This window comes from Linepithema humile, chromosome 7, assembly GCF_040581485.1.
Source record: "Linepithema humile isolate Giens D197 chromosome 7, Lhum_UNIL_v1.0, whole genome shotgun sequence".
Classification (NCBI taxonomy): Eukaryota; Metazoa; Arthropoda; class Insecta; order Hymenoptera; family Formicidae; genus Linepithema; species Linepithema humile.
In genome coordinates this window covers 4,236,124-4,263,287 of record NC_090134.1, presented here as the reverse complement: position 1 = coordinate 4,263,287, position 27,164 = coordinate 4,236,124, and the positions used below count along the sequence as shown (strand labels likewise).

Sequence of the window (27,164 nt, the reverse complement as noted above, 5' to 3'; positions counted from 1 at the left end):
TTATTTTCATGGCAATCAATTTATTACAAAATTGTTGTTGAAAAATGGCGACGGCTGCACAGAGCGCACTATACATAATATTTTAATAGTAAATATTATCTAAATTGCATGCCTTACATGTGAGGAAGTTCTTAGAGATACCGTCTGTAACATATCGGATTGCTTTAGAAGTGTACATATACGGGCGAGTAAAGCAGAATAATCAAGACATTACTTAGTCTACGAACGTGAGCAATACGCGAGAGATATCTGGAATGTCCAGGAACTAAAACCACCACTTTTATTTGTGAATTTATTTATTCATTGTTCAATTCGTAATTGACTTTACCGTAATTGCTCGTTCATGAGAGAAACGATAATTCTGGAACATCCCGTAGATACTTCTCGCTAGTTTGGCGAAGCGTTACTCGCGCTTAGGATGCTCGCTCGATATTGCATGGCGAGAGGAACTATCTCAAAGGACTGAGGTAATAAGAAGAAAACGAGCTAGTTTTATACACTAGGTAATATAATTGCTACGGGAAAAAAAAACGAGGCTTTCTCGCTGATTGAGATATTTCCTTTGATGTGGGACAGTCTTAATATCTAGGGGAGCTTAGAACTAGTAGACGCGCAGAAACGCTGCCGCGACAAGTCGGTTCGTCCATCGCTGCTGCGGGGCCCCCATTGATAAAATCGGAGGACCGTCGAATCATTTTCGAATAAGGGCCCTGGCAGCTGCAACATCCTCGTTTACCTCTTCATCGCAGAAGCGTGACGGCGATGCACACGAAGGGAATATTCAGTCAATGATTTCGGAGGCTGTTAATTCTAAAATTAACTCTAAAACACTTAGATGCATTCGATTCATTTATCAATCAATGCACTAATATATTTTCTTTAGATGTTATCGACATTATAAGAAACTTGGATAAATTTCGAAATGGGAATCATCATACTGCATATGATTCGGCAGGAAATAATATTGAATGTGTAAAGTATGAGAATAAATTGAGTCGTTTTTTTAAGCGTTAAAGGCGGTAAGTTTGAAAAATCTAAGTGTTCTAGCGTTAATTTTGACATCATTAGGGAGTAATTCGTTAGATCCCCTTCGGCGATTAAATTAATCTCTGATAGATATAGGTCTCTTGCCATTAATAGCATCTATCTAATGTATAAAAAAGATTTACTTTCAATTCGCACGAGATCGTGTCGATCAATCAACCATCTCCAGCGTTTCGATTTATCGTTCAAAAAAATTAATAGAAAGATAACCGATTTGCGCCGTAGATTATTTCCGTGTTGCAATATGAGTTCTTTTCACACAAAACGTGCTTGACATGTTAAAAAATTCTATTGCTTCAGCTAAAATATTTCGTTCGGTCTGAATCTTTGCGGCTCTGAGCTCGACCCAAGATTTTCTTACAAGAGATCAAAGATCAGAGATCAAAGATCGAGGGTCTGTTGCGGATACATCGTCACCGAAAATATAAAGGCGGGTACAGATTCTTGTTATTTGAGATATTCAGTTGAGAAGACTACGTACACGCGCGGAAATTATTGCCAGCGTAAATTTAAAATCGAGTTTGTGTTAATAGTTGTATTGAGATTAGATCTTTCTTTAACATTTCGTATTTCACTATATTTCTAAATCTAATTAAAAGGCTCACATGGTTTTTCATGCGTATCTCATAATTATAATAATTTTACGATGACTATACATTTTTTATGATGCTTTCAGGCAAAAACCAATATAAATACCGTGTAGAAGATCGTATAAATTTTAGAGATACAAAGTTACCGACTTTGACATTGTTAATATTACAATTGGAAGTAATCTGAGCTGATGCATATCGTCAAGTGCAGGCTCTCTTGCGCACTAAAATATTTTAATAGTCCTGTTCTCGCTTCGAGAGCTTTGCGAATAGCCCGGAAGAAAAACATTTGACAACCACTTCGATCGGTTGCCACAATCATCAAAGGCCATCGAGCAGCACTACACACAAAAGTTCGTACTTTCGCCACCCAAAGAGTAACTTTCATCTGTCAGCGTTTCGCAATGACTGTGCATCGAGATTCAACTTTCGTGCGTCGATCTCGGACGACCTTTCGGTCCTCGGGATCGGACACAAATCGGCGGCGCGCACGGGTCACCTTGGTAGGACACGCAGCGGGCTCTTCCTTAGATCCTAAATGTCGTCCTTAAAATTAATTGTTGAGGCAGTTGAGTTGGCAAGAGCAAAAGAATCAGTCGTGTTCGTCTCGTCGACGACGTCGTCGAAGCCACCCCGAATTAATCCGCAATTCGCTGATTTGCCGTTTCTTGTCATGTAATCGATTCTTCCTGAAAAAGGACAGGCTAGCTTTCGTAGTATTTGATTCGTAGTATTTCTTTCTGCCAGCATTGGCAGACATTGCTAACGTTGAAAAATCTAGCTAGAATAGAAATATTGTGCACACAATTGTAAATTTTTCGTAGGATAAGAAAATCAGTCCGTCAGTGATGCGCGATCTTCGTGGTGTTTCGCGACGATTCGTCGATTCGTCCTCCTTCCTCTCGTTTCCTTCCGCTCGTTGTTGCGGCGCTCACAGAGCGAGGAACTTCATCAGAGCGTCGTAGATGAGTTGAGGATTGATGGTACCGTCGGCGGTGTACCTGACGCCACGCAGCGAGCCGTCGTCGTGACTAACGACGCCGTATTCGCCTACGATGAAGCCATCCGGCGTTCTCTCCTCGACTCTATACTTCCTGTAGTTCCTGCCCTCAACCACGTAGCCGACCTTGTGACCGTCTTCAACCTCGGACGCACCCGGCGCTTCTTCCGTGACGACCAATTGCGGCCCGTGAACGTTACCGTTGCTGCCGACGCTGACCGATTCGTCGACCTCGTAGTTCTGCTCGTCGGGTTCACCTTGCTGCTGGTGACGATCGATCGGTTGACCTTCGGAATCGTACACTTTGCTAGGCTCGCCGTACACCTTGGCCGGTTGCGAGTAGATCTTGGCCGGCTCCGAGTAGATCTTGGCCGGTTCCGAGTAGATTTTGGATGGTTCGGAGTAAACCTTCTCTGGCTCACCGTAGACCTTGGCAGGTTCGCTGTAGACTTTAGCAGGTTCGCTGTAAACCTTGGCCGGCTCGCTGTAGACCTTGGCAGGCTCACTGTACACTTTAGCAGGTTCTCCATACACTCGCTCGGGCTCACTGTAAACCTTAGCCGGTTCGCTGTACACCTTGGCGGGTTCATTGTATGTATGCGCAGGTTTGTATATCTTGGACGACTGACCGTACACCTTCGAGCCCGAGCGATCGTAGAGCGACGCGTCGTAGTGACGTCCCATCTTGCGTCCCTGAAGCCGATCTGACGACACCTCCGGCAGCTCCTCGTTTAATTCGCGCGGCTCCGAGTTCACCACCGGCAGCTCGTAATTCTCCTCCGTCGGAGTGATCGCGTCAACGTCGACAATACGCGTGGTATCGTTGATCTCGTCCCGATGATTCTCCGTGAACGCGGGAACCTGCTGAATTCGCGGTGTCATAGTGACGCGATCGCGCCAACTGGTCCTCGGCGAATCCTCGTCGACGGAGAACTCGCTTCTGTTCGATTCCGAGACGATGTTGCTGAGGTCTTCCGTGACGAATCCGGCCGGCGGCGGCGTTGTCATCATCGTCGTCGTCGTGGTCGTCGTCGTGGTCGTCGTTGTCGTCGTCGTGGATGACGGCGATGATGTCGACGGTTTATTCATCTCCCTCGGCGTGCTTCCAGACGATTCTCTAGCTGGTTCCCTAGCAATTTCTTTGTTCGCCGATGACTCCAAACTTGGCGGTCGCGTTACTACCGCGGCATCAGCGTTGTCGTAATGCTCAACACGCACTTTGTACGGCGTAGCCTCGACCGTGGACGTGACGCTGACACCGATCACCTTCTGTCGACTGACGCCTCTGCCGATGGCGACAGAGACATTAGTCCCGTTCGATTTAGAGATTATTCGATTACGGTTGACTGGCGGCGGTGCACTCGTCATCGTCGTAGTCGTCGTCGTTGTCGCCGCGACGCTCGACGGCGTCAGACGCGCCGAGTTTATGCCGCCCGGTGTGCTCAGATCATCGATCAACGACGCTAGATTTTGCTGCCGGTTCTCCAGCGTTTTCTGACTTATGGGATAAAAACGTACCTCTTCGCGACCGTTCGTCTGTGGTCTCGAGACCGAGATCGGCCGGCCAGCGGCTGGATTTCGAGATATTCGATAGATCGACGCTTCGTTCTGATGCGACTCGGCGGTCGCGCTGTCGCCCGCCGACGAGGCTGCATGATGACCGCGTCGGAGGAAGCCCCGACGTCGCTGCGGCGGCGATGCCATGGCACCGTTTATGAAGACTGATAAGAATTCCGTGCCGGCGAGTATGTCGCTCTTTTTCACCGGAGCGCCGCGCACTTCTTCCCAGACCAGTGCTGCCTGAAGCAGAACCTGAAAAAAACACACGATTGTTTGTCATTGTGATTGGATAACTTGGATTGTTAAATATTTACTTCAATTTTATAAGCGCATTTTATAAACGGAATTTTTCCCTGTCAGAATTTAATCGGAGACCATATATTTTTTCGTAGTTTTAAATATTTTAGTGTGCAAGAGAGTAAAAGGCAGTTTCAGAATTGCTAACAAATCTTAATTATATTTCAGCAAGTTTCTTTAATTAATCACAGCTCAAAATTATTGATGTTTTTATTTCGAATAACAAGAATATAACAAGAATATCTTTATATATATCAAGTATGCTTATTGTGAAATATCTACTGCAGCGCGAACGATTGCAGTAAAGAGGGTAAGAAGTTTGTTAAGCGCTCAATTAATTCTAACTGATGTGATGAAAAATAAGTAATAGCACGCAAATGAAGTTGCACTAACATCCGAATTACTGTAATGTCCAAATACAGAATCCGGCGTGCAACGCGCCGTTCGTAACATTTTAGTGCGACAATTTTAGAATTCTCGCGTCTGTTTGTGGCGTCGTTAAACGCAGTGTGGAATCGGCGAACAAGTTCGCGAATACTTTATACCCTTCTTCCGAAAAAGACGGAACAAAATGCGAACGGCAGTGCGATCGTGTCGGGGCTCTCGAAACCGCGCCGAGGGGCGATAAACTGCTTTTACACGAACCGAGTTTGCAGAGACTCACGAAGGACGCAGACAGGTGTGCATCCGTGCGATTTATAAATTGCCCGACGTGATCGCTCGTAAAGTCCTTCAAAGACACGCCAGGCAGCCTCCCGATGGAAATCTCGAACATTTTTACAGCAGACTCGTCGTGAACACGGCTGAGTTTCGCGTCGCTTCCTGCTCTCTGAATAAGGGAGGCTCCATTTGTCCGTTTAACATTGAAATTAGTAAGTTCTCAGAACATTTTATTAAAGTTAAGTTCGCATGAAATAAATTTTCAACATCCACAGATCTTTGTTAAACAATTCTTTAAGTACTAACCGAACTCTTGGGGAATGTCAAAGTTCACATCACTTTACATAAACACGTTTCATATGCGCGTTACAAAATATGGCTCTACTAGATCTTGATAGATTATTTACAGCGCGCGTTCTATGTTTTCGCGATTTATTTGCAACGTCCCGTGACTTTCAGCTCCGAGTATAAATTACGCGCCGCCCAGAGGACGCGGGTAATTATCGTTCATTCTGATTTTTAGCCCCTAGCTTATCGATCGTGTTCTTAATCGATTTCCAATCACCGCTCGCGCCGTGGGTTCTATACCTATATAATAAGATACGCGGCTATCGCGAGTGTAATAAGATACCTGGGTGCTCGAGTTCTTTGTAACCGCGACCTTGACGAATCGCAGGTAAAGAGCCAACGTCACGAGTGCGATATTTATACGGGAACGGGCGGTTTATCGGGATCCTCATTCCTCCGCTCCGTAAAGGACTGCGCGACGTGGGCGAGATTATCGCTCAAACGCAGCAGCCCTACGTCTAATAATTCCGGAACCATTACGCGCTCGGCATTCGCATTTGCAAACAATGGCGTCCCGATACAATGATAAGCGACAAAAAGAATGGAATTGTCGCAGATATTTGTAGATGAGAATCTCGGAATAAAGCGAGCGCGTGTAGCAATCGACGTTTACGCGGGGTGAAAAGGTAATTAATATGAGCCGAGCAGCTCTTTATTACACGTTTACATTCTTGCGGCTTGTCGCAGTTGAGGAATTTCGTGACTGCTTACATTGTGGACCTTGAAGTAATTTTAACGATTTTTCTTCGCCACCGAGTGGTATCTGAAATACTCGTACACGCTGAGGCAATTTATATTCATATGTTTTGATTATAGTGATCATTGTAGAGGCTACGTGCCTCTGATCGTGCGAATCAGAACGATGACTTTCGCACAATAATACGCGGTCTTGAGTACGAAAAAAGATAAAATTAATATTCGTGACATTTCGAGAGAGATATGAAAATAATATTATTGTTAAAAATTGATCTTTGTCTCTCGATGCGCCGACAAAGCCTGCGAAGAAGGAAAAGTTCGGAAAGTTTTGCGAGAAGATGCGCTGAAGCAAAGATGTGAGAGCAAATCTCTCTTGGAAATTGCAGGAAGCCGCGTAACATTATGAGCGTTTTAAGGTAAATTTGACGGTAATTAGCTGTGCGTGTTTCTTAAGTACTAATGAATCCTACGTCCAGGAGATAGCGACTGCTGTCGGCGCGCGCGAACATAAACGCTTAATTTATCTTTTATTACGCGATTGCTCGGCAACATGTACCACGTATACCGAGAGAAAGGATATACAAGCAGGAGTCCAGTCATGGGCGCCACAAGAAGCATGTGAAGAGATGCAATATTTCACATCTCGAAGCAAAAAGTAGAAAATTTATTTGTGAAAACTAAATATGTATATCTTGGCAAGGATTTTATGAAACATTTTCTTAATATGAAATATAAATTCTACATTTATATTCAATGATAATAAGATTAAATTTTGTAACAAGCAATTACAAAAAAACTTAAAAATATAAATATATATGAAGATATATATAAGAATAGAATTTTAAATTTTGACACGATGCTCATGGAGCTTTCTAAAAATCCTGGCCGCGTTCGTGAATCGAGATAAGCGCAAACGCGTTTTGAAAAATTTTAGGACATTTCGTAATATTTTCTATAAATTATCAATATACATTTTATATTGGTGTTATTACGTGACACTATGGTGCGGTGGCCGCGCGAAAAAACAACGAGAGAGAAAGAAAGTAATATTCCTTTTCCTTTTATTGTACACGATAATCTCTCTATCCCTCTCTTGCAAACCTGAACGGCATAAAATTCTGCTACATTGTAAATTTAAAAGTATCTGGACCTCTCCTGTGAGTTCGATTTTATTGCCCAGCATGTTGTTGCGTTGCGGCGCATCGCGTTCCGTCCGTTGCACCGTGTTGCAGCGCACCGTGTTGGAGTCTTACGACTCCGAGAGAAGGTCGCTGCCGTCCTTGCCCCGACCCAAGTAATGGTTCGACTAGTAAGGTGGTTCAGATTAAGCGCGCGCGATGTATCAAGCATTAGATTATTTAATCTTTATAAACTTCTTCTATTTACAGAAAATAATTAAAAGATAAATTAATATAATAAAAATTATCAATAAATAGCGATTTCTGTAATATAAAAATAACGAGTACAAAAAAATCATTTATTTGAATCAAGTAAATATTTACTTGAATCAAAAAAATCATTTACTTGAATAAAAAAAATATTTACTTCAATCAAGTAAATATTTACTAGTTACTAAGTAAATATTTATTTGGACATCAATTTGAATCAAATAAATATTTATTTGGACCAAGGAAAGAAAGAAAAGAAAAAAAGGCGCGCATTTATGTCCTAGTTTTATAAAATCTACATAAAACCGTTATTAATGATGTCGCGTTTCTTGCTAGCAGGAGAAACGGAGGTGTAGAGAAAGGGCGAGGTATCTTATGGAAAGAGGAGAGATACATAAGCAGTACACATGGATACTTTGCAATATACGTAGCGATTTACTATTTTCGTCTAGTTTTTTATCAATATTTTTCAGTTAACTGTTAAATCTTTAGAATGACTAATATACCGACAGAAATTTGGAAAAATTGAACAAAAGATAAAATCTATTAGACTAATTCAGGGCATCTGAAACGAAAGTTATAGTATTCGTCTATTGTGATTGTTTCTAACTAAAGTTTAACGTCGCTATTTCGACAATTATTTCGCAGCGATTTACAATGCATTTGCAGGATTTTATCCTCGTCCGCGCCTTTATTACTTACTGCCCCCGCAATTGCGAAACGGAAGGCAAAGAGGCGGAGGAGGACTAAGAGTTAGTCCGAGTAAAGCGGTTGAGATCCGCAAACCGGTATCGCCGGTACCATACTTTTGCACCGACGGGAAATGCGCTCGCGTCTCGAGAATAGATGCTCTATTTCTACTCGCCAACGTATGAACACGCGTTATGGATGAATGCAATTGTGTGTCACGAATGTTTCGATGCTATTATTTAATCACCACCCATGCTGTTTGAAAAATTAAGCTTTCTATCTCCTCTTAAAATATTCTAACTTGAAACCTTGAACAATCTTGCGAGTAGCAACAAGAGAATACTTTTTGCACGTATCAAGTTATTTAATTTAATAACTCTCCGCGTCCATAAATCGGCAATCCGTGTATCAAAGTGCCACGAGTGCCCATGAGCCATTCACCATTCGAAACTTGAAAATTTTCTGATCTCATTGAATTTAAGTACAATTCTCTCGCGCCAGGTCGGCGATATGTGCGCGTGCATGTTGGGATAAAAAAGTGTTAGCCCATGGGCGACGTGTTAAACGGTCGTTCGATCGCTGCGGTTAATTCTTCCCGGGAGATTAATATTCCCTCCGGGACGATTATCGATGCCGCAACGCGGACGTGCGGTTCCGATGTTTGCTCGATACTGTGTACCTTTACTGTGTACCATTATTAATCATACTGTCTTCGGCTCGTGCGCGTTCTCATAAATCGAAGCGCGCGCCGCGATGTATGTACGCGCTTACGAATTATAAATATGCATAGAATTAATATCGGCCGATTTATAAGGCCGGCTGGCCAGCGAGATGTTAAAAGGTGTGCGCGCACGCGGGACCGGTTGATCGACCGAATAGAACGGTGGTTTCCTGTTGAAAGGAGAACGCGTACTGTCATGCGGACACCTCGCCGGGTGAGGTCACCGCGGCTGGGCCGAGTCATTCTCGAGTATGTGCGTCGGACACGCACGCTCATGTTGAGTGCATTCTCATAAGTGATGCATCCCACGCGACGGCATCGTTTATTAAATGAAAGAGCGATGATCGCCGCTCGTGTTACGATACTTAATATGCACGATGATTGATGGCCTTTTAGCGCGGCTAAATTAGACACGTCGCCGTGCGCTCTTATTGCCAGAGATTTTATTTATTACGTCTCTCTTTCCTTGCGGTATTTTTTTTTTTTTGCATTTTTTCGAAAATACTCTCATTACCGAGCAGCGCAAAGTTTATCACAGAACGTCAAGGACGGCAATAAGTTATATTATACATTGTACGCCTACGGGATTGTTTTTACCGCGGATAATTCTTTTTGAAGTTCGACCGCGATAAATTGCGCTAATATATTTGTACGAACGGTATCGGGAGTAATTTGTTCTGTCACGCTGACATCCCAGATCGAACGATTCCTTCGCACGCTTAACAAAGTCGTTATTTCGACTATATTGATTCTTTATTCTTCGCGCGTCGTCCATTTATCACGCGAATGTATTATCGCTTCGCACGGAGTGTTCGAAAAGGTGTCTCGATCACAGATACTGAAAAACAAATTAAGGAGAGTAATGCTTTTAGTGCCGAGTCATTGCAAATCTGTAAAATATGAATAATTGGAAAATATTTTTGAAACTGCACAATAGATAACAAGTACATTATTAGATATTGATTAAGACATTAATTTCTCGGTTAACCGACTCTTGAACAAAGTTTTAACTCAAAATCAGATGTTTATTTAGTTTATTAATTTATTACTTAATTTTTTAATATTTATACGTTATTAAAAAAATTTTACATGGTCTGGTAGAATCTGATTTTTTTATCGCGAAATATTTATAATTTTTCGCACAAACAATACGTTAACGATCTCCGATAATTATTCTCTTTCTCGATCGCTCACATACATCGGGACCAATCCGAAACGCCCAACGCGCTCCTCGGAGGTGAACGTAACGGGAGCAAAATCAATGAGATACACGATTGTGATCTATATTATGAACATGCCCGCGCCAAGTCAACGATACGGCGGTATGATACACCGGTTAATAACGAGCGCAGGAATTTTCGCGTGGGTAACCGCGTAGCGACGAAGAACGTAACGACGTTCCGACCGGACGGATTATCCGATGATACCGAGTTATAAACAATATGCAGGTGCGGCTCGTTTTAAAAGACGATCCCGTCATCGCGAAAGAATCACGGATTTGTGAGCAGACGCGAGGTGGGCGCAAGTCGACTTAATGCTCTTGCCCTCGTTTCGACGTTTTTTTCAAGCGTCCCTTCGTAAGTACTTACGCATATTTACGTGTTCCGTTTTCAGCCCGATAAAAATCAACAAGTCATTTTTCAATTCTTAATGCGTTAGTTCCTTCAGGTATTTTTATGTTCTTTTAAGTAAATAAAACATTCGAATTAAGTAACTCGACTTGCGACTTATAATTAAGATCGCGTTTTAAGTACAAAATCATATCTGGAATGGATCTTAATGTATATGTAGTATTTGATTTACTTTGTAAACATTATCGATATACATGCCTAATTGCGTGCTTTCATCCGAAAAAATTACAATTTAATATCCTAATTAATAAACTCTGAAGTAAAGTGCATATCGGTCTTACGCGAGCGAATGCTGCATTCGTCGGCATTCTTGACTGATTAAAAGGCATCTTTCGGGGTTCTTCTCGTGTGTATTCAGTTTTACGTGTTGATGTGAAGCACCTTGATCGAAGGACTCGAGTGGTATGCGAAGTAAATGACATGAACATATCAGATTCTAAGGAATCTGCGAAAGAGGTTGATCAAGGTTGCGGTTAGGTGTGGTACGCGAATGTATATTCAAATTTACAGACGTTATGTCGCGAATATACAATAAAGAGAGAATATGTGTAAATATTTTCCAAAACGTAATGCGTTTTCACTTTGATCGTCAATAACACAAGATCCAATCTATTTTCAGCCGTGCTCTCGAAATCAGTATAGAGTTGCGACGGTATTTCGAGACAGGCGTGTGTGACAAGGCTGTGCTTACGTATGGATTAATCTTGATCGATGTAGATTTTTATCCAATCTGATAAGTAAATATTTTGATCTGAATAGAAAAACTTGGGATAAAAACGCGCTGGAATAAAATGGAGAAATCAAATTAAGAAATTTATATGCTATTTCGTATAAAAAATAAACAGTTAATTTTATGCTAAATTGTTAAAAATTTCCGGTGCGCAACAGAAATAGAGAAGAATGATATCTTTATCGAATTGTTTAATTCGATTATACGGATGTCTGTATTGTTTAGCACAGATAATGTGTTTAATACCGTTTGTTTGCTTGACAGATTTTGTTCTCTTTTAAATGTATCCTTTGATCGGTATCAGGTATCCATACATTTATCGCGAATTTTATCATTAAAACAATCAAGGGTCAGTTTTCAATATCCATCAAGCGAAAGTTTAACAAGTCTGCAACAATGCTTACACAATGAATACAGTGGCGTAATTTCGTACTCCGAATCGGCGTCGTAAATACGCTCTCCCACATACTTCTAAATAATTTACGTAAGAAACACGAACGAACGCGTTCGCACGTTTTATAAACGCGACACGGCGAGCGACGCTGGAGATTTTTAATCAAATCGTTATGCAAACGTATGAAAAAAGTGTCCTACATAGAATATCTGCAATATGTAACACGTTGCAATGCTTTACAAAATTATTCCATGCAAATCATTCAAAATATTCAATTAGTAGGTTCAATAAAAATTTACACATCAATCAAGATTAATCTACATATAAGCACAATCTTCTCACACACGTCTATCCCAAAATACCGTCGCGATTCTATATTGATTTCGAGAGCGGGTTATAGCTGAAAATAGATAGAATCTTCTGTTATTAACGATCAAAGTGAAAACGCGTTACATTTTCGAAAACATTTACACACACTTATTCTTCAACTTCGTATAATCGCGAGATACAAATCACAAAGGGAGGAATGTACCATGCTCTGTGCACAAGAAAGTAACGGACGCTTATGTCGAAAGTATTCGGGTCATTGAGTCAAGTCGCGGCGCCTCGTATCAGATACATCATCCTAATGACTTCCTCGTGCGTGGGCGTATGTTGGGATTCTCATACGCAACGTCCGCGCCAAATTCGACCGCGAATCAATCGTCATCAACGGAACTGAAACGTCAGAAAGAATTATCTTCCAGCGTTAAGATATGTAATGTTTATTTTGAACAAGGCAATTTTAATCGTAGTCTAAATAATTCGTGTTCTCTATTTAATTCTCATAAGATATTCATGCATTCTACACAATGCCATAGGTTTTACGAGCTCAAGATATTTAACGAGAGATCCTCCGTCTTTGCGATCGCGTAATATCGCGCAGATATTTTATCGTAACATTTTTGCTCTGTATTGGACGAAAATGCCAACTCGTTCGCAGATCGATTTGCGGTACAAACCGTCGGAGTTACATTCTTTCGTCCGTGCTCGGTACGTGAGGCGTTGCCTCTGAAAGAGAAAGTTCGGAAATTACGGTCGATTACGTGAAAAAAAGCTTGTTTTTTTTTAATCCGACATGGAAAGAAGAGTCCAACAATCTAAAGCCAATAAAAACGTGCTTCGACTTGACGTTAACGACACCTTTAAAGCCGGAGACAATGATTTGTAAAATGGTGCAAGAATTATCGATTGCTAAATTTTCAGTATTGTCTCCTCGTTCGAAAGATATTTACTTTTCAAATAAATCGAAGATTATTAATTGCACAGTCCTAATTGTTGTCTTTTTAAAGATATATAAATATAATAAAATCTAATTAGCTTTAACTATTCGAGAATTTCTGAAAATAGCAAATTTATCATTATTCTGCGCGACTCCAATCTTAAGAAAATGAATGATATTTTGCATACGATGCGTGACATAAATTACGAATATGTTCGGAAGCTTAATGTAAAGCGACCAAAATGTGTCTGCTAGTAATGAGATATTAAATATGGATATTACGTTATGCTACACGTAAGAGGAGGAGGAGAAATAAGAGAGAAAAACACATGTTGTATTTTATCCGCACAGAGGGACAAAATTACGGCGCGCGCGACGGTGGATTTATGCGCGTCTGTGTAAACAAAATTAATATTTAATAATTCGGCGCGATTGAATAAGAATTTAAAGAAGTTCGCATTCATTACAACGACGGCGAAGGCGGAGGCGGAGACGGCCTCGTTTCGCATTTTCGTGACAGGTTGATTATGCTGCATTATAGACTCATCAAGTAATTACTTAGGATACGGTATGGCGTCGCGCGAAAAGAAGACGAGGGGTTAATAAATCGTTCGCTTTCGATATCCATGGCGGTGTAACTCTGGCAGGACGATATATTGTCGCAGCGGGAGACGTTATTACTGACTGTGCTTATAATGGCCGGCGAATGAAGCGATAAACGATTATTGTGCTCGGCTGGTCGGTGCACGGGAATTGGCAAGTGGCCTGCCATCGACTTGTTGTAGCCCTTGTCGATCCTCCGCAACTTCGACGACGACGGCGGAACGGTAATTACAGGAATAAGAGGAACGAGTAGTAAATGCGTACAGTAACGTTCAAAAGTATAAGTTAAAAAGAATAATGATGCGTATAATTATGAAATTTGCATGAGGAGAGTCATGAGATTTATGCCGAAAATGTTATATTACTGTTCGTGTATCGTTATTTTTAAATTATATTTAGTCCTTCGCGATCTTTTCGATCCAGAGACTCAATGAATGTTAATAATCATTCAGAATCCACAGAATTTGAAGATATAAAAGGCTGGAAGTTACTTAAGAATTTTATTCGTTTTTTATTAGCGATATTACTGGCATTTGAAAACCATTACGATGATAAACTAAAACGATTATGGTAATGTTAATTGACACGTACTTGTCACAATGTTGCCGGGTATCATAGAGGATCAGTTATTCTAAGTGCTTTATAAGTGGACAGCCACGCTCCGAGCGATTTCTCGTCCCGGCCTTGCGCGATTACGTCAGGAAAGCAGAGCAAGAAGAGAGACGTTTAGCCACCGACAGAAATACGATTCGCGCTCGCCATGCGTGTGCATGCAAGCGGAGCGAGTGCGGCGCTGTGTGCTTAAGTGTTATTGCACGAATTGCGATCGTGATCGTGAAAGGCTTGCTATATACTTGCATCTAAAAACAACTAAGAAACAATCCTAAAGTTGATCGGTTTCTCAAACTTTAAAATTACTGTCTTAGATAATTATTATGTAATATATATAATTATATTTCCAGGAAATTATTCAATTAAAATGTTTTAAATGTGCATGTGAACATTTTTACACTTACGGAGCTTTTTATATATTTTTTACAATCTCTTCAAACAAAAACTCGAAATAATAAAATTTATCTCGAGAATATTATTTATATTTCTGAAAATCTTTTTCCGATGAATCTGTCACAATCCGAAATGCCCGTTCCGTAACGAGCTGTTACCCACAGCTTGGTATGTCGGTCGATCCTTCGCAAAAATAACTTCGACGCGGCTACGCAGGTACGCAAAAACGTCAACCCATCGTTATAAAACTCCGACATCTTTTAGCGATGAAAAAAAATTATCCTTGCGCCGTATTTATCCCGTCGGTCTACGAGTGCGGAATATCGCGTGTATCGGTTTTCAATTTAATTGAGACATGAATACACGCGCATTCGGCGTGTGTCCACGCAAGGACGCCAAGGACTCTCCCCTCGCGAACGAAAGAAGAGAACGTCGCGCTCTCGCTAATAGCACGCTGCATCATTCGAGGATTTTTTTTCCTCTCCTCGTCTCGGCACTTTTGGTTCGGACAAAGTAAGGCACGTTCACGCGGTAGACGCGCGTCAGACGATCGTGACGTTGGAAGGACAGCGCGCCACAGGACGTTTTAATAATCGTCCTCTGGGATACGAGATAATCGCACAAGGCGCGCAACCGAACGGATTAATTAAAATGGCCTGTTCGCTAGCATGGTAATGATCAATTATTACCGTCGATTTTACTTTTTTCTCGCCTTCATACACCTTGCTTAATAGAATTCAGCGTATGTCCGTTGCACGTTATATGACCGGCCTTGACGTGACACTAAAAGGGGCGCTTGAGTTAAAATCTATAACAGGATTCTATATTTAACGGAAGCTTTGTCTGAAGGAGAAACACGGTGACATTTACGCAAGTGAAAGAATAAAGAAAAAATATAAGCTAGCTACTCATTACGCTGGCGTATGACGTCAAATGTGGCCAATATACGCAGAAAGCCACCTTGATATACGATAAATAAAATATCCTATTGTTGATTTTTTTTTAATTTTGAACAAAAAAGAATAATATACACTCTCTGTGCTTTCAAGAACTTTGTGATTTAATTAATAAGCTAATAATTAATTAATTACCGAATTTATTAATAAAATTAAAATACGAAATTCTGAACTATTCTGTAGAACAAAGAGATATTAAAGAAGGATAATAAAAGGATGTATTTATAGATGCGACCTCACCTACATTGATTGTATTATTTTATTCATCGCCAGTGAGTTCTGCACACAATACTACGTAGTTATACGTTTTAAATTCGCTATTTCTTGGCTGATAAAAAACGTCGCTCACTACTGACAGTTGCTGTCTATTCATCGGAAACGTCACCGCGACGCAAAATGATCTTGACATTTCGAATATAGAATATGTGCTTTTGTTTGAGGCCGTGCAATGACGATCTCGCCGGTCCTGCAATGCAAATGTAAGTCTGGTGCCAATGCCGTGGCATTAAAAACGTATTTTAAAATGCTTTTCGGACTACCAATATTCAACGGATAATTCAAATTGGGTCACGGTACTTTTTTAATTATGATTACAATTATGCGGTACTATTAACTTTAATCTTCTCGCCGTGGCTGTAATCGCGCGTTAATGGCACTGGACGCATCGCCAGTTAAAATGCGCGCTCGAAATTGATCCGCGAGCCTGAATTTCGCGCGATCCATCACGATCATTATTGCGGTTTCGTCGAAAACCTCAGACGTAAAAGATCAGGAGTCTCCTCGAGGAGATTCACGAACGCTGCGGCATCGCGCAAAGTTATGCGACTTCGCGATGCGGCCTCGTCGACATCGTTGTAACCGTTGCGTCGACACTTTCATCGTGTTGCCGGCAATACTCTTCCGTTAACATTTATTTGCTGAATAAAACTGAGCAAACTGAAATGAACTTTTGCTTGTAAGCGTAACACGATAAACATTTTTCAAGAACTCTTTTCGACGGATGCTACTGAACAGGCGCTGTATGTGTTAGGTCGATGCAAAAGTTTCGCGACTTCGAATCGAGCGCATCCACGCGAAGCAGATATATATAGGTCAGAGTCGTAGCTTTTCGTCGTAGCGAAGCGTCGTCTCGACAACAAGTTATTGCTTATTGCTAGAGGATAGGTCTCATCTGGGAGGTGGAGCACGGAGAGCCGCCAGCGCGCGGCTGCGGCCTGGCATTTACTCACAGTTATGTGAAAGGCATATCGCTCGATACCCAAGGTACTCCTACATAGTACGCACACTTGCACAATACGCCGCGCCGTGCACCGCTGTTATTGCGGCCGACCGATGCCGGCAGCTAATAGTCGTCCGCAGGAAAGATGCTACAATTAAGCGAGCATCGTTCCGCTGTGTGTTTCAATCACACCGACACGAATCGCGTATGTCGATCGCATGTTTCCTCGCGCCGCAATGGTCACGCGATCACTCTTCGCGACACGTGCTTAGATCCTTCAAACGTCGGTGAATGCACTCTTCACGTAATGCGCGTCAAATTCGTTTGACGTACAAAAAAAAAAAAGCATGGAATTAAAAAATAATTCTGCCACAACATTGATTATTATTGATTTTATATAACGAATATAATCAAACTCACTGAAGCCCGCGAATCGTAACATAGTATGGTAAAACCAGCTATTAATTTAATCGTATCTCCCGGGGCGCAAGTAACGTATGATTTAGCGTCGCTCGTTGCGCGACATTTTAAAATTGTCGCAGCGACGTGCGTCACCTTGGACATGATTCCTTTTCCCGGTTGACATTTTAATTAACGCAGGTAGGCCGCCCATGTCGCCGAGCGGAGAAAGAAATCGCGATTGCCCGCAGATTACCTCTCTTTCTCTCGCTCTAGCGTTTGCAAAGCTTGTCTACATGTGTTCGCGATGTAACTCGTCGCTTCGCGAAATAATCACGGTATAACGGACGTAGGTCTCTCGTTAATTGTCCGTTGTAGCGACTCAATCGGGCGGGACATGAATTACAGATGTGTGCCTGGAAATTAAGTTGCAAATGTCGTTGTGCGCCGCTCGTGCATCGCTCAAAAAAAAAAAATATGTATAGGCCGAGGAACGCGGCGTAGTGATTGCCGATATCTGCAGCGTAACAACCCGTCGCGCGCATCTGTTATCACATGAATGCTCGACGACGCCTTCCTGAGAGCACGTTGAGACATAGAAACCGTTAGCACAACCGTAAACAACACTAGTTAAGATCACGGATATAATTCATTTCTCATACCGCTCCTTTAATCACTTCAATTTCCAATCTCTCAGAATTTATACAGCACATCCGGAACAGGTATAAGCGCGTGCAACGGATGATGGAAACAGCCGCGTACGTTCGCCACAAAGTAGACACGCATAAAAGTATCGCGAATTTAATTGACAATATTCTATGCATAGATCTCTGAAGAAATTTTGTCTTCGATTCCTCTTGTCGATTTTTGAGAGCAGTAGTAGTAATAATTTGAAAGAGATAACATCTTTCTCTATTCTATAGTTCATGAACAATCAACGAGTGCCAATCACGGGAAGAATGTTTATTTTCGCACGATTCAATCTTGCTCGTTGCCGGCGAGTATCGGACAGCTGTAGCGATTACAGGCAGTAACGTTAAGTGGGCTAGAAACGAAGTAGGTATCTACGTGGTGTTTCAATGCACGAAGCTGGAGGCAGCGGGTCGCGGACCTTATCGGTACACTCGAGTAAGCGCATCGTGCATCCACTATGATTCTCATTTCCTCGCGCGAAGATGCAGAGCCCAAAGACGCTTCGTGGAATTTTATCCTTCTACGTGAGAACCAGCGTTATTCGCGTATTTCATCAAAAATATCAATCAAGAAGTTCCGTCACGAATATCCAGTGCGAAAAGAAGCTGTAAATTATTCAGCTATTCGCATGGAGCATTCTTTATGAATTAGCAAAAGATTAAATGACATTAAATAATTGAATAATTAATCTCAGCGATGCATTTATTATATATTATCAAGTTATCTGTTCTTTCTCGCGTAACTTGTCACGCACAACGTCGCAAATTTATTCCGATTTTAATCAATAAGTTACGATCATCAATAATTTCCGCATCTTTTTTTACACGGCGTCGCCGGCAGCCATTATGTCACTTATGTCTGATGAGTAACAAATTGTGGAGGTCTTTTTTTCTGTCCCCGTAACAAATTGCGCGAGATATAAATTTATTAATAACAGCAAAGTATCCGGGCGATTAAATGCGCTCGATGGACGGAGCGACCGATCACGCCGCTTGATACGAGGCTCTTTCGTCGTGCCGAATTTTTTGATGACCGGTCCAGATTTCGGTGTGACTGATGAACAACGTCCAACTACGTGGCGCACAATATATATCGCTCGTTGTTCTGCGCAACGACCGTGACATGAACTTACATCACGGCGAAAAAAAAGATCAGTCCGCACTAGCGTACGCGAGGAAACTATTTTTGGGATTTCACGAACAAGCCCCGAAGAATTACGTGAGCTGAACTGTGAGAATCATCACGAACTTTCCACTAGTCTTTTTAACAGTAACGCATTTCGAGATAACCGTCATGAGTAGGAGGATAATAGCCGCTTTCTTTGTATTCCAAATTATACGTTTTTGCGCGTATTAAAAATCTGCATGTGAGTCTCACTTAGAATATAATTTCAGAGCTCACGGTGTGCGCGGATAACTCTCAAAGGCGAACACGCACACATCGCGAGCGCACTTAGCGAGCACCGGACACGTGCGCGCAGCGAAGAAGACGAAGAAGGAATATATATGTATAACGGCATCCGTGCTCCGAGCATATTGCGTGCGATCGTAAATCACGAGAAATACGAGGTGACTTTAATGGCGACTGCGATTTTTATCCTTTGTCGATGCGTGCTGCGTCTTTACGCGTAGAGGCGAGCACAAAAAAATAATTCGCTGCATTCGAAGTGTTGAAAATATATATCCGACGGGAGATACGCGCAACTCTCTGCCTGGGGTATATCTGGGCGTGGGCGTGCATGAGTTGCGTTACTCCAAAATCCCTGAGTGATTGGATTGACACTACAGAATATACAATTTTTAATTTCTGACATTTGCGACAATCAGCTGAGTGAAATTATTCGCGGCGATTATTGAAGTATCACATTTCTTCTCTCTCAGTTTTATTTGGAAATATCTACGCTTTCGCAAAAGTGATCAGGATTTTTATTAAACCAGCGCCTAATTAGACTTGATACATGATCACCATAAGAGATTAAATCATATATTTCGATGATGTGCTACGTGCATGACACGGCAAAGAAGGTTAATGCGATTTTATTGCAGCAATCCATCCTTTATCTCGCAATTTCAATAATGTATTATGCAACAAGCATTCCGTATTTGTCAACCGGAGTGTATTTCTCTTCCTTCTTTTTTTTACGACGACTTTTTTAAACATATCACCGTTTACAACGTCGAAAATAACGAGCGGCGTATGATACGTCATTAACAAGTACCCTTATACCCGGCCGTATTATCCGGCGAACTCACAAACAGACGGTTTATGAATAATTAAATTCCTTAATGGGAGCATTAAATTTATTAAGGAAGCGGAGGATATTTGTCGGCCTATCGTAACCGAGCCTGTTTTACAAAAAGTAAAAGTTCACTTTTATACGAAAGCACGGATCACTCGTTTTCGTTCCGACGACACCGAGTGCACAAGGTGCACCGTAAATTCAGGAATACTCTTAAATATGAACCGCGGATGCTATGAATTAATTTAATGACGTAAATGACACCTTAAGGTACCATAAATCATTACTACTCGTAAACTTAGGACTCAGCGCGCTTAAAATACACATTGTGCAAGGATCCGCGACTTCCAAACCGGTATAACTTGAGTATTAATGAGCTGTATTTTTACACTAAGTAAACATTAGCGCATGTTAAACTACGATTTCATAAATAATTCATAGAGATTTTCTGAAGAAATTGAAAGCATCAAGTAAAGTTATTTCAGTATTATCAACAGCTTATTTACATTTGGAAGATTGTAGAAAAATTTTACAGCTACGGCAAACTAAAACAGTTTCAGAAACTCTGGTGTAAATCATCTCAGACACTTGTGTGAGTCTGTAGTCTCCTTAAAAAAAGCGTCAGCACATTGTAATCACTCGTGAAATAAATCTTGCCACGCATAATCAATCTCGATACTCCGCAAGACTATAAAAAGATTCGACGTCGAAGTCTCAGCAGGCGCATTAGCATGAATTATCATACGCTCAGGCGTGACGTGCAACGAGTACAAATGCGCTTCGACGAGATATCGATCGGTGGCTGCGCGATTTATTCGCAATGCACCCCAAGGCTGCTTAGGAGCTTTTAAAATACGATCGCTCGCCTAATTAGAGCGCGCAAGCAGTGCGCGCTTCTCTTCACATTGTTCGCGTTTGCACGCTCTCGCGTCGTCCTCTCATCACTCGCCGGAAGAGTTAAGCTCCATAAATCGCGCCGTTCGTTGTTACTCTACTCCCGGATGCGCTCATATGGTAATAATGTATCTCGAGGGGACCATCGCGTGTCCGGACGTGGCGACGTCCGGATCAAGGGTCACCAGACGAGAGCGTTTAAACGGACAGCCTAATCGTTCTCGACGAAGTCTCGGCGATTTATCTCGCAGTGAATCAGTTGAATAAAATAGCATTGAATAGCTAAAAAAATCTGTAGCTCTTATTGCAAATGTTTGAACGAGTGTCTCCCGTTTTATTTTTCTATTAATGTCAAATGTTAATCTGGCATTCGCGTGCGCTGTCATATAAATATGTATTCTCGCTGTAAATTTAAATTAAAAATGATTAAAATCAAAGCAATTTCAAATAATAATACATTTAAAATAAAAATTAGTTCGATGCTACGGAAAAATTCTTTCCTTCGTGGAATGCTATTATCCTCGGTTTTTTAATGAATGTTTAATGTAGAAAAAAGAAATATAGTCCCTCGATCGCGTCTATAATCGTGCATTAGCGTGAACATCATTTTTATCGAGCGGGATTAAATAGCAGAAAAATAATATATACGGGATCCCCGTGTCTTGATGATCTCATCAGTTGTTTCGATTCTAAACTAGTAGCCGGTTTCTCCTGTGCTCGAACCGTTATAAATCTATTCGGCGCGTGTTTCCCCGCGCGATCTTTATTTACAACCATAATTTAGAAACGAAAATGAGCGGCACCGGTCGCTTTCTATATCGCCGTACGACAAACGGCACGTCTACGGATAGCTACGAATTCCTCGAGTCAGCCGTGGCGGACGCATTGTGGCCCACGAAGATATTTATAGCCGATATCAAACCTTGTAACATTGTGCTCGAAAAGCCGATCACGGTGCGGCGAGAGCGGCGCATAGTCCGGTGTTCAGTTACGATGCTCGTGTATCTACGTGTGCGCGCCGCGTCGGTGTGGCCGAACGTAAAATCCTCCTCGCGTGTGGGGTCGTTCACGGGACAGGGACCCCGATTCGTGAAGGTCGTTCAATGCCGCTCGCACCGGATGGTCCTACGTAACTCTTTTCGGGCCCACGCCTCACGAGGGTCCTAAGTGATTTGTCCCTACCGACGCGTTTCTGTCTACATCCGTCAACAAAATTACGATATAATCCCCGGTCCTGACTCGTGCAACTCTTGTCGCTTTCAACTTTTATCGATTAATCCATTTGGCTTTAGCTCTATTTTTTCACAACACTTTTTTTACGCGTTTATTCAATCAAATTGTACTTGACATATCGAAGGTTCGGATAGTGAGAAACATGTGCCGCCGAAAAACGAGAGAGCGCTTTCGTACATGCAAGCGTACCCTCTTCTTTCACGGCCGTGAAATACGTTCGAAAAAACCTCTCGGTTGTTATCGCGATAGCGAGCAATTAAAAATGCTCGCGCAACGCGGCTCGGATTAAATTAATACCAAATTATGTCGCGTATCGCGGTTACTATTTCAAAGTGGATTAACACGATCGCGCACTTATGCGAGAATTTCGAGGCCCGGCCGCATGAGCCGATCAGGGGGAGGGGGAGCCGGTATCGTAATCTTTCGGCCCCGGAGAGTTTACGCCACGGAATTCCTTGGAAACGGATTTGCACAAAGAGACGCGCAGTAAAAACGAAGAAAACGCGATATGACGCATGTGTGCACTCTATCCGGGCGCGTTCGCGGCTGCATTCAGCCGGAGAAATTATACGGGGAATATGTCACATTGTATGCTCATAAAGACCGCTTAATTGCCCGTAAGACTACTCGTGCGCTCAGCCAGAGGTTATCTGTCCGGTTTAAGTAAAGTTTTGCCAAGTTTACCTTGAAAATGAAGTCAATTTTTTATTTCGCTTTTTTAAAAGAAAAGGAAAAATTAGAAACAGATACTTCCTTATGCCGTATCTTTCGCCACTGTTCGATAGGCTTCATGAGCAACAATTTTACAGATGTTATAACGGCTATAAGATGCGTGTTACTTCAGTCGCGTATGAAACTTTAGATGATTTTATTCAAAGTATCAGTCATCATTAATTCGTGAGTGAAAAAATGAGAAAATGTTCCGTTTGTAGCAAGGCTAAATTTGCATAGTACCGAGAAATTTGTTGGATTTAACAAATCTACATACAGAATATCCTGTAATAAATAATGTTATACTACAATGCTTAACATCATATTTAATCAAATACTTAAAATCATAATAAATTCCGGATTTGACTCTCGCAAATTCGTGCTTGCCGAATAGCGGCTTCAGCAGTCATCGACAAGGTCGGAAACGTCGTCGTGAGCGTTTTGAATTCCGCACAAACTGCGGGCGCACGGAACAGCACGTTGCTGTCAATGGCCGATCAGGATTTCTCTCAAAGGAGAAAGTCCTACGCGCGGAAGAGAAAAAATACGCGAGGAGACGAGTATGGGACATTCTGTTTGCCAAGCCCGCCTTTGCCTGGCGCCGTCCTTGCCGAGGTCCTACAATCGTTGACGCCGCGACAGGCGGCGTCAACGGCCCGAATATATGACGCAAGGGATAGCCGTGGCCAGATAAGGATACTAAAAATTCTCTCTCGAAATTCCCCGAGATCGGTTTCGCGCGCGACTCGATTCCCGCCGTCGATATCGCGGAAGGTAACGAAACGAGGGGGGGGGGGAGGGGGAGAGAAGGAAGGAAACCGGGATGGAATCCGACACGACGCATTCCGAGGCACCGTGGCTCTAATCGTTAAGTTCGCGCTGCTATTAACCAGAACGATGCACCCGTGTAACCGATAACTACTGGCGTCATTAATCGAAGTTGCTGATAACGATGCAGGTATAAAAGGTGAAGGACATAAAAATACTATAATTTATATAAGAAAATAATTTCGCCAATTAGCACACAGCAGTATCATTAATTGTAAATATTAACCTACTTGGCCCGACATTTTATAATGACTCATATCTTGAAAATTAGTTCAAGGATAAAGTGGGTTAAAGTCGACAATTAAAAAGAGAAAGAAATTCGCTTTCTACACCGATAAAAACGGACTCATTGATTCGCGATCGGAATTGAAAACTCAATGGCCGGTGAAATGGATACAATTCAACCTGAAGTGAAAGATTCGATCGAGGAATATCGATCTGTCCGCGATCCGAGACGGCGAATACGGTCGACGCAATCTTCGATCTGCTTTCCGAGCGAACGCGAGGATTTACGAGCTAAGGTCGTACACGAGAGTAGTACGAGATGTGGGTGCTCGAGACTATTTTTCCCGACCTTGCTTTCGAGGGGTGATAAATAAATAACGGGGTGACCGCCAATGATACGCTATCATTATACGCAATCTTGGATGTATACAAATAAACGGCATTCCGTCTTTCAATGTTGAAAGCAATTAAATTAATTTTAAAGCAATTCATGAACTTCCGTTTTTGTTTTCGATATATCGCTGCGTGTATCGCTCCATTTCGAATGTTCGTCGAAACCGGTACAAATAATCTGTCCGTTGACGCGCACCCTTGCGAAACTGCCGCTATATATAGGATCCGAGGAAATAAACTCTATTAATAGCCTAGCTACCCTTCCTACCTGATTTTTTTTTTTTTTTTTTTTTTTGGCAACAATGTTTTACAGCTTGGGAAGGAGGATTCGTGTCGCGCGGGCCCTTTAAATGTTTCGCAGGGAGATGAGAATTTTTACGCGCTGTCGTATTTTCTGCGAGACGTTATCCCGGAAAAATTTATGATCGACGATTTGCCTGAAAGACATCGCATGCAAATGACGCGAGCGTTAAGCACTTTAAGATTAAGGCCTCTTTAATGCGACATGTAATATGTTGGTGAATTGTTAGACCGACGCTATACGTTAGAATCATCCAGAATTAATGATGCCTCTTCAGCAAAGAAATATCGCTTGAGTTAATGTAATCTCTTGTGAATTACGCTAAACGATTCGGTATCCTTTCCAGAAATCATATTTCATCAAGTAATTTTTATCATAGTTGTTAATGAGACATTTGGCATTAATCAAAATTAAAGTAACTTAGTTTTAAAGATAAACTGCGAAGGAGGCTTTAAGCTTAAGTAAGCCGTAATTTTAATCGAATCAGACATAATATAACAGCGCCTGTCTCGGTCGAATCTTTAATCGCTCGACGTCGACTATCCATTTCAGCCTTTCGCAACGATTAATAGATCGCTTGATGCCAGACATGTGCCAGTTGATACATAAATTCGCACAAACAATACATCGCGATTGACGGGACTGCCGACTTGTTACGGTGGTGCGAGCGTAGGCAGAATTTTCTAACGAAGCCTTGCCCTCGCTCAATAGACACGCGGTGATCACAAAGCTACGTGTGGGTGAGACGCAGGTCACTTTTTTTTTGTAATAATTTGGGATTGACGCCGAAGGACGGATTCGTTAACTGACATGATATGCCGACTCGTTACACAACGCGTCGTCCTACTTTCGAGAAATTGAAAATAATGTTAGAGGCTCGAGCGTTATCTTACATCTTCCAGACCACGTGTTGTGATTTTTCTAATTATGTACTTCGAATTTTTAACTAGCCGTAAAATATTTTCCATTTTTGCTCACCAATTAATTTCGAAATTATTCAGTTTTGTGTAATTGTCATATTAAAGAATGCAAATCCTTTTCCTCGCATTGATAAATTCTACTATCATTTCAAGTAATTCTTGTTAAGTTTAAAGCGATTCGAAAATTGCCAATACAATTCAGTCTTATTATCGCGAATGTAGAAAAATCGCGTGTTAACGTAACGCAAGGGTGAACGTCTCTCTTTTATAGATCCTGATTTCGCAAGGAGATTCCTTCTGGCTGTGAACAGTGGTTCGGTAGGAATCCGGTTGATCCGCTGTTATCGTCCTGGTTTAAAAATATCTGGCGCCACCCGAATCGACTCGAATCGTGTGTGCGAGTGAGAACACATTGTTTTTTGAATTATCCTGACAGTGAAAGTTTCACGCGTGCAGGACGAAACCCCTTCGTTCGACAACGTTACCGGAATGTGAGATCGCACTGGGATTCGTCCAGAGTACTAAAAGCATAATTCCCTCTTATGGCTTTTCGGATACATATTATTTTTAAAGCTTGTGATAAATAAAAAAAAATATTATCTTAAGTATTGTGCCCAAAGTTGAAGGAATAAAATAAAAAAAGATTTAAATTCGACGCTGACCACTCAAAGGAAAAGAATTCAAATTTTAATATCAATTTATTTAATATTATTCTATTTTTAAATTTTATGATCAGATAAATCATGTAATTGTGCAAACAAAAAGAAAAGAAAAGTAATAAGGGAAAACCGTGAAGAGAATCTAACAGTGACGATCTCATTGTTGAATATTGATCGTATGACTGTTTTGTAAAGTGTAGTTAGCATTTCAATTAATCATAATGACTCGTAAACGGACTAATTGCAGAACAATGTGATACGTGAAGCCGAGAGAGAGAGAGAGAGAGAGAGAGAGAGAGAGAGAGAGAGAGAGAGAGAGAGAGAGAGAAAGAAGTTCTCTACGCTTTATAAAAAATTAACGGAAGTTTCCTATCAACCTCGCAGGAAATTGAATGAGGGTGCATACAAAATGTGATTCGTTCTCGGGGTACCCTTAGAGAACGCTGACGATATGATTAAATACTCGATATTTATACAGGATGTCCTGCGAGAGAATATTTACGACACTATTTACATGACTGATTTTACAATTATCTCCACACACAAAAGTGTAAATAAAATAATATTACTGCACTCATAAAATGCGATTCAAATTTAAAATTTACTTTAAATAAACTTATTATTAAGCAATGAGAGTTCGAAAACAAGAGCATGAAACCATTCGTTTCAAGAGCGAGCCAGACATGGAAGAATGTGTAACGGCGTACTAATGAATCGAAATGAAAAAGATATCATTTAGCACCCCGCTTCGATCGGACTCTCCAGAATGCAAAAAGACTCGTTAAAAAGCATATTAACGACGCGCCTCAATGAGCTATCAAAGAACGACGTGGGATAATATATCACGAGATCCTTGAAAATTTGACATGTCATTCG

General features: G+C 41.6%; 1 protein-coding gene across 1 annotated transcript in view; it reads right to left on the bottom strand.

The window, feature by feature from the left end:
- The window catches only part of LOC105668274 (uncharacterized), a 212,564-nt gene continuing 185,400 nt past the window's right edge, over positions 1-27,164 (bottom strand). The window contains exon 5 of the mRNA XM_067358695.1: positions 1-4,446. Coding sequence (XP_067214796.1) covers positions 2,566-4,446 — 1,881 coding nt within the window. The 3' untranslated portion in view covers positions 1-2,565. The remainder of the gene's footprint in view (positions 4,447-27,164) is intronic.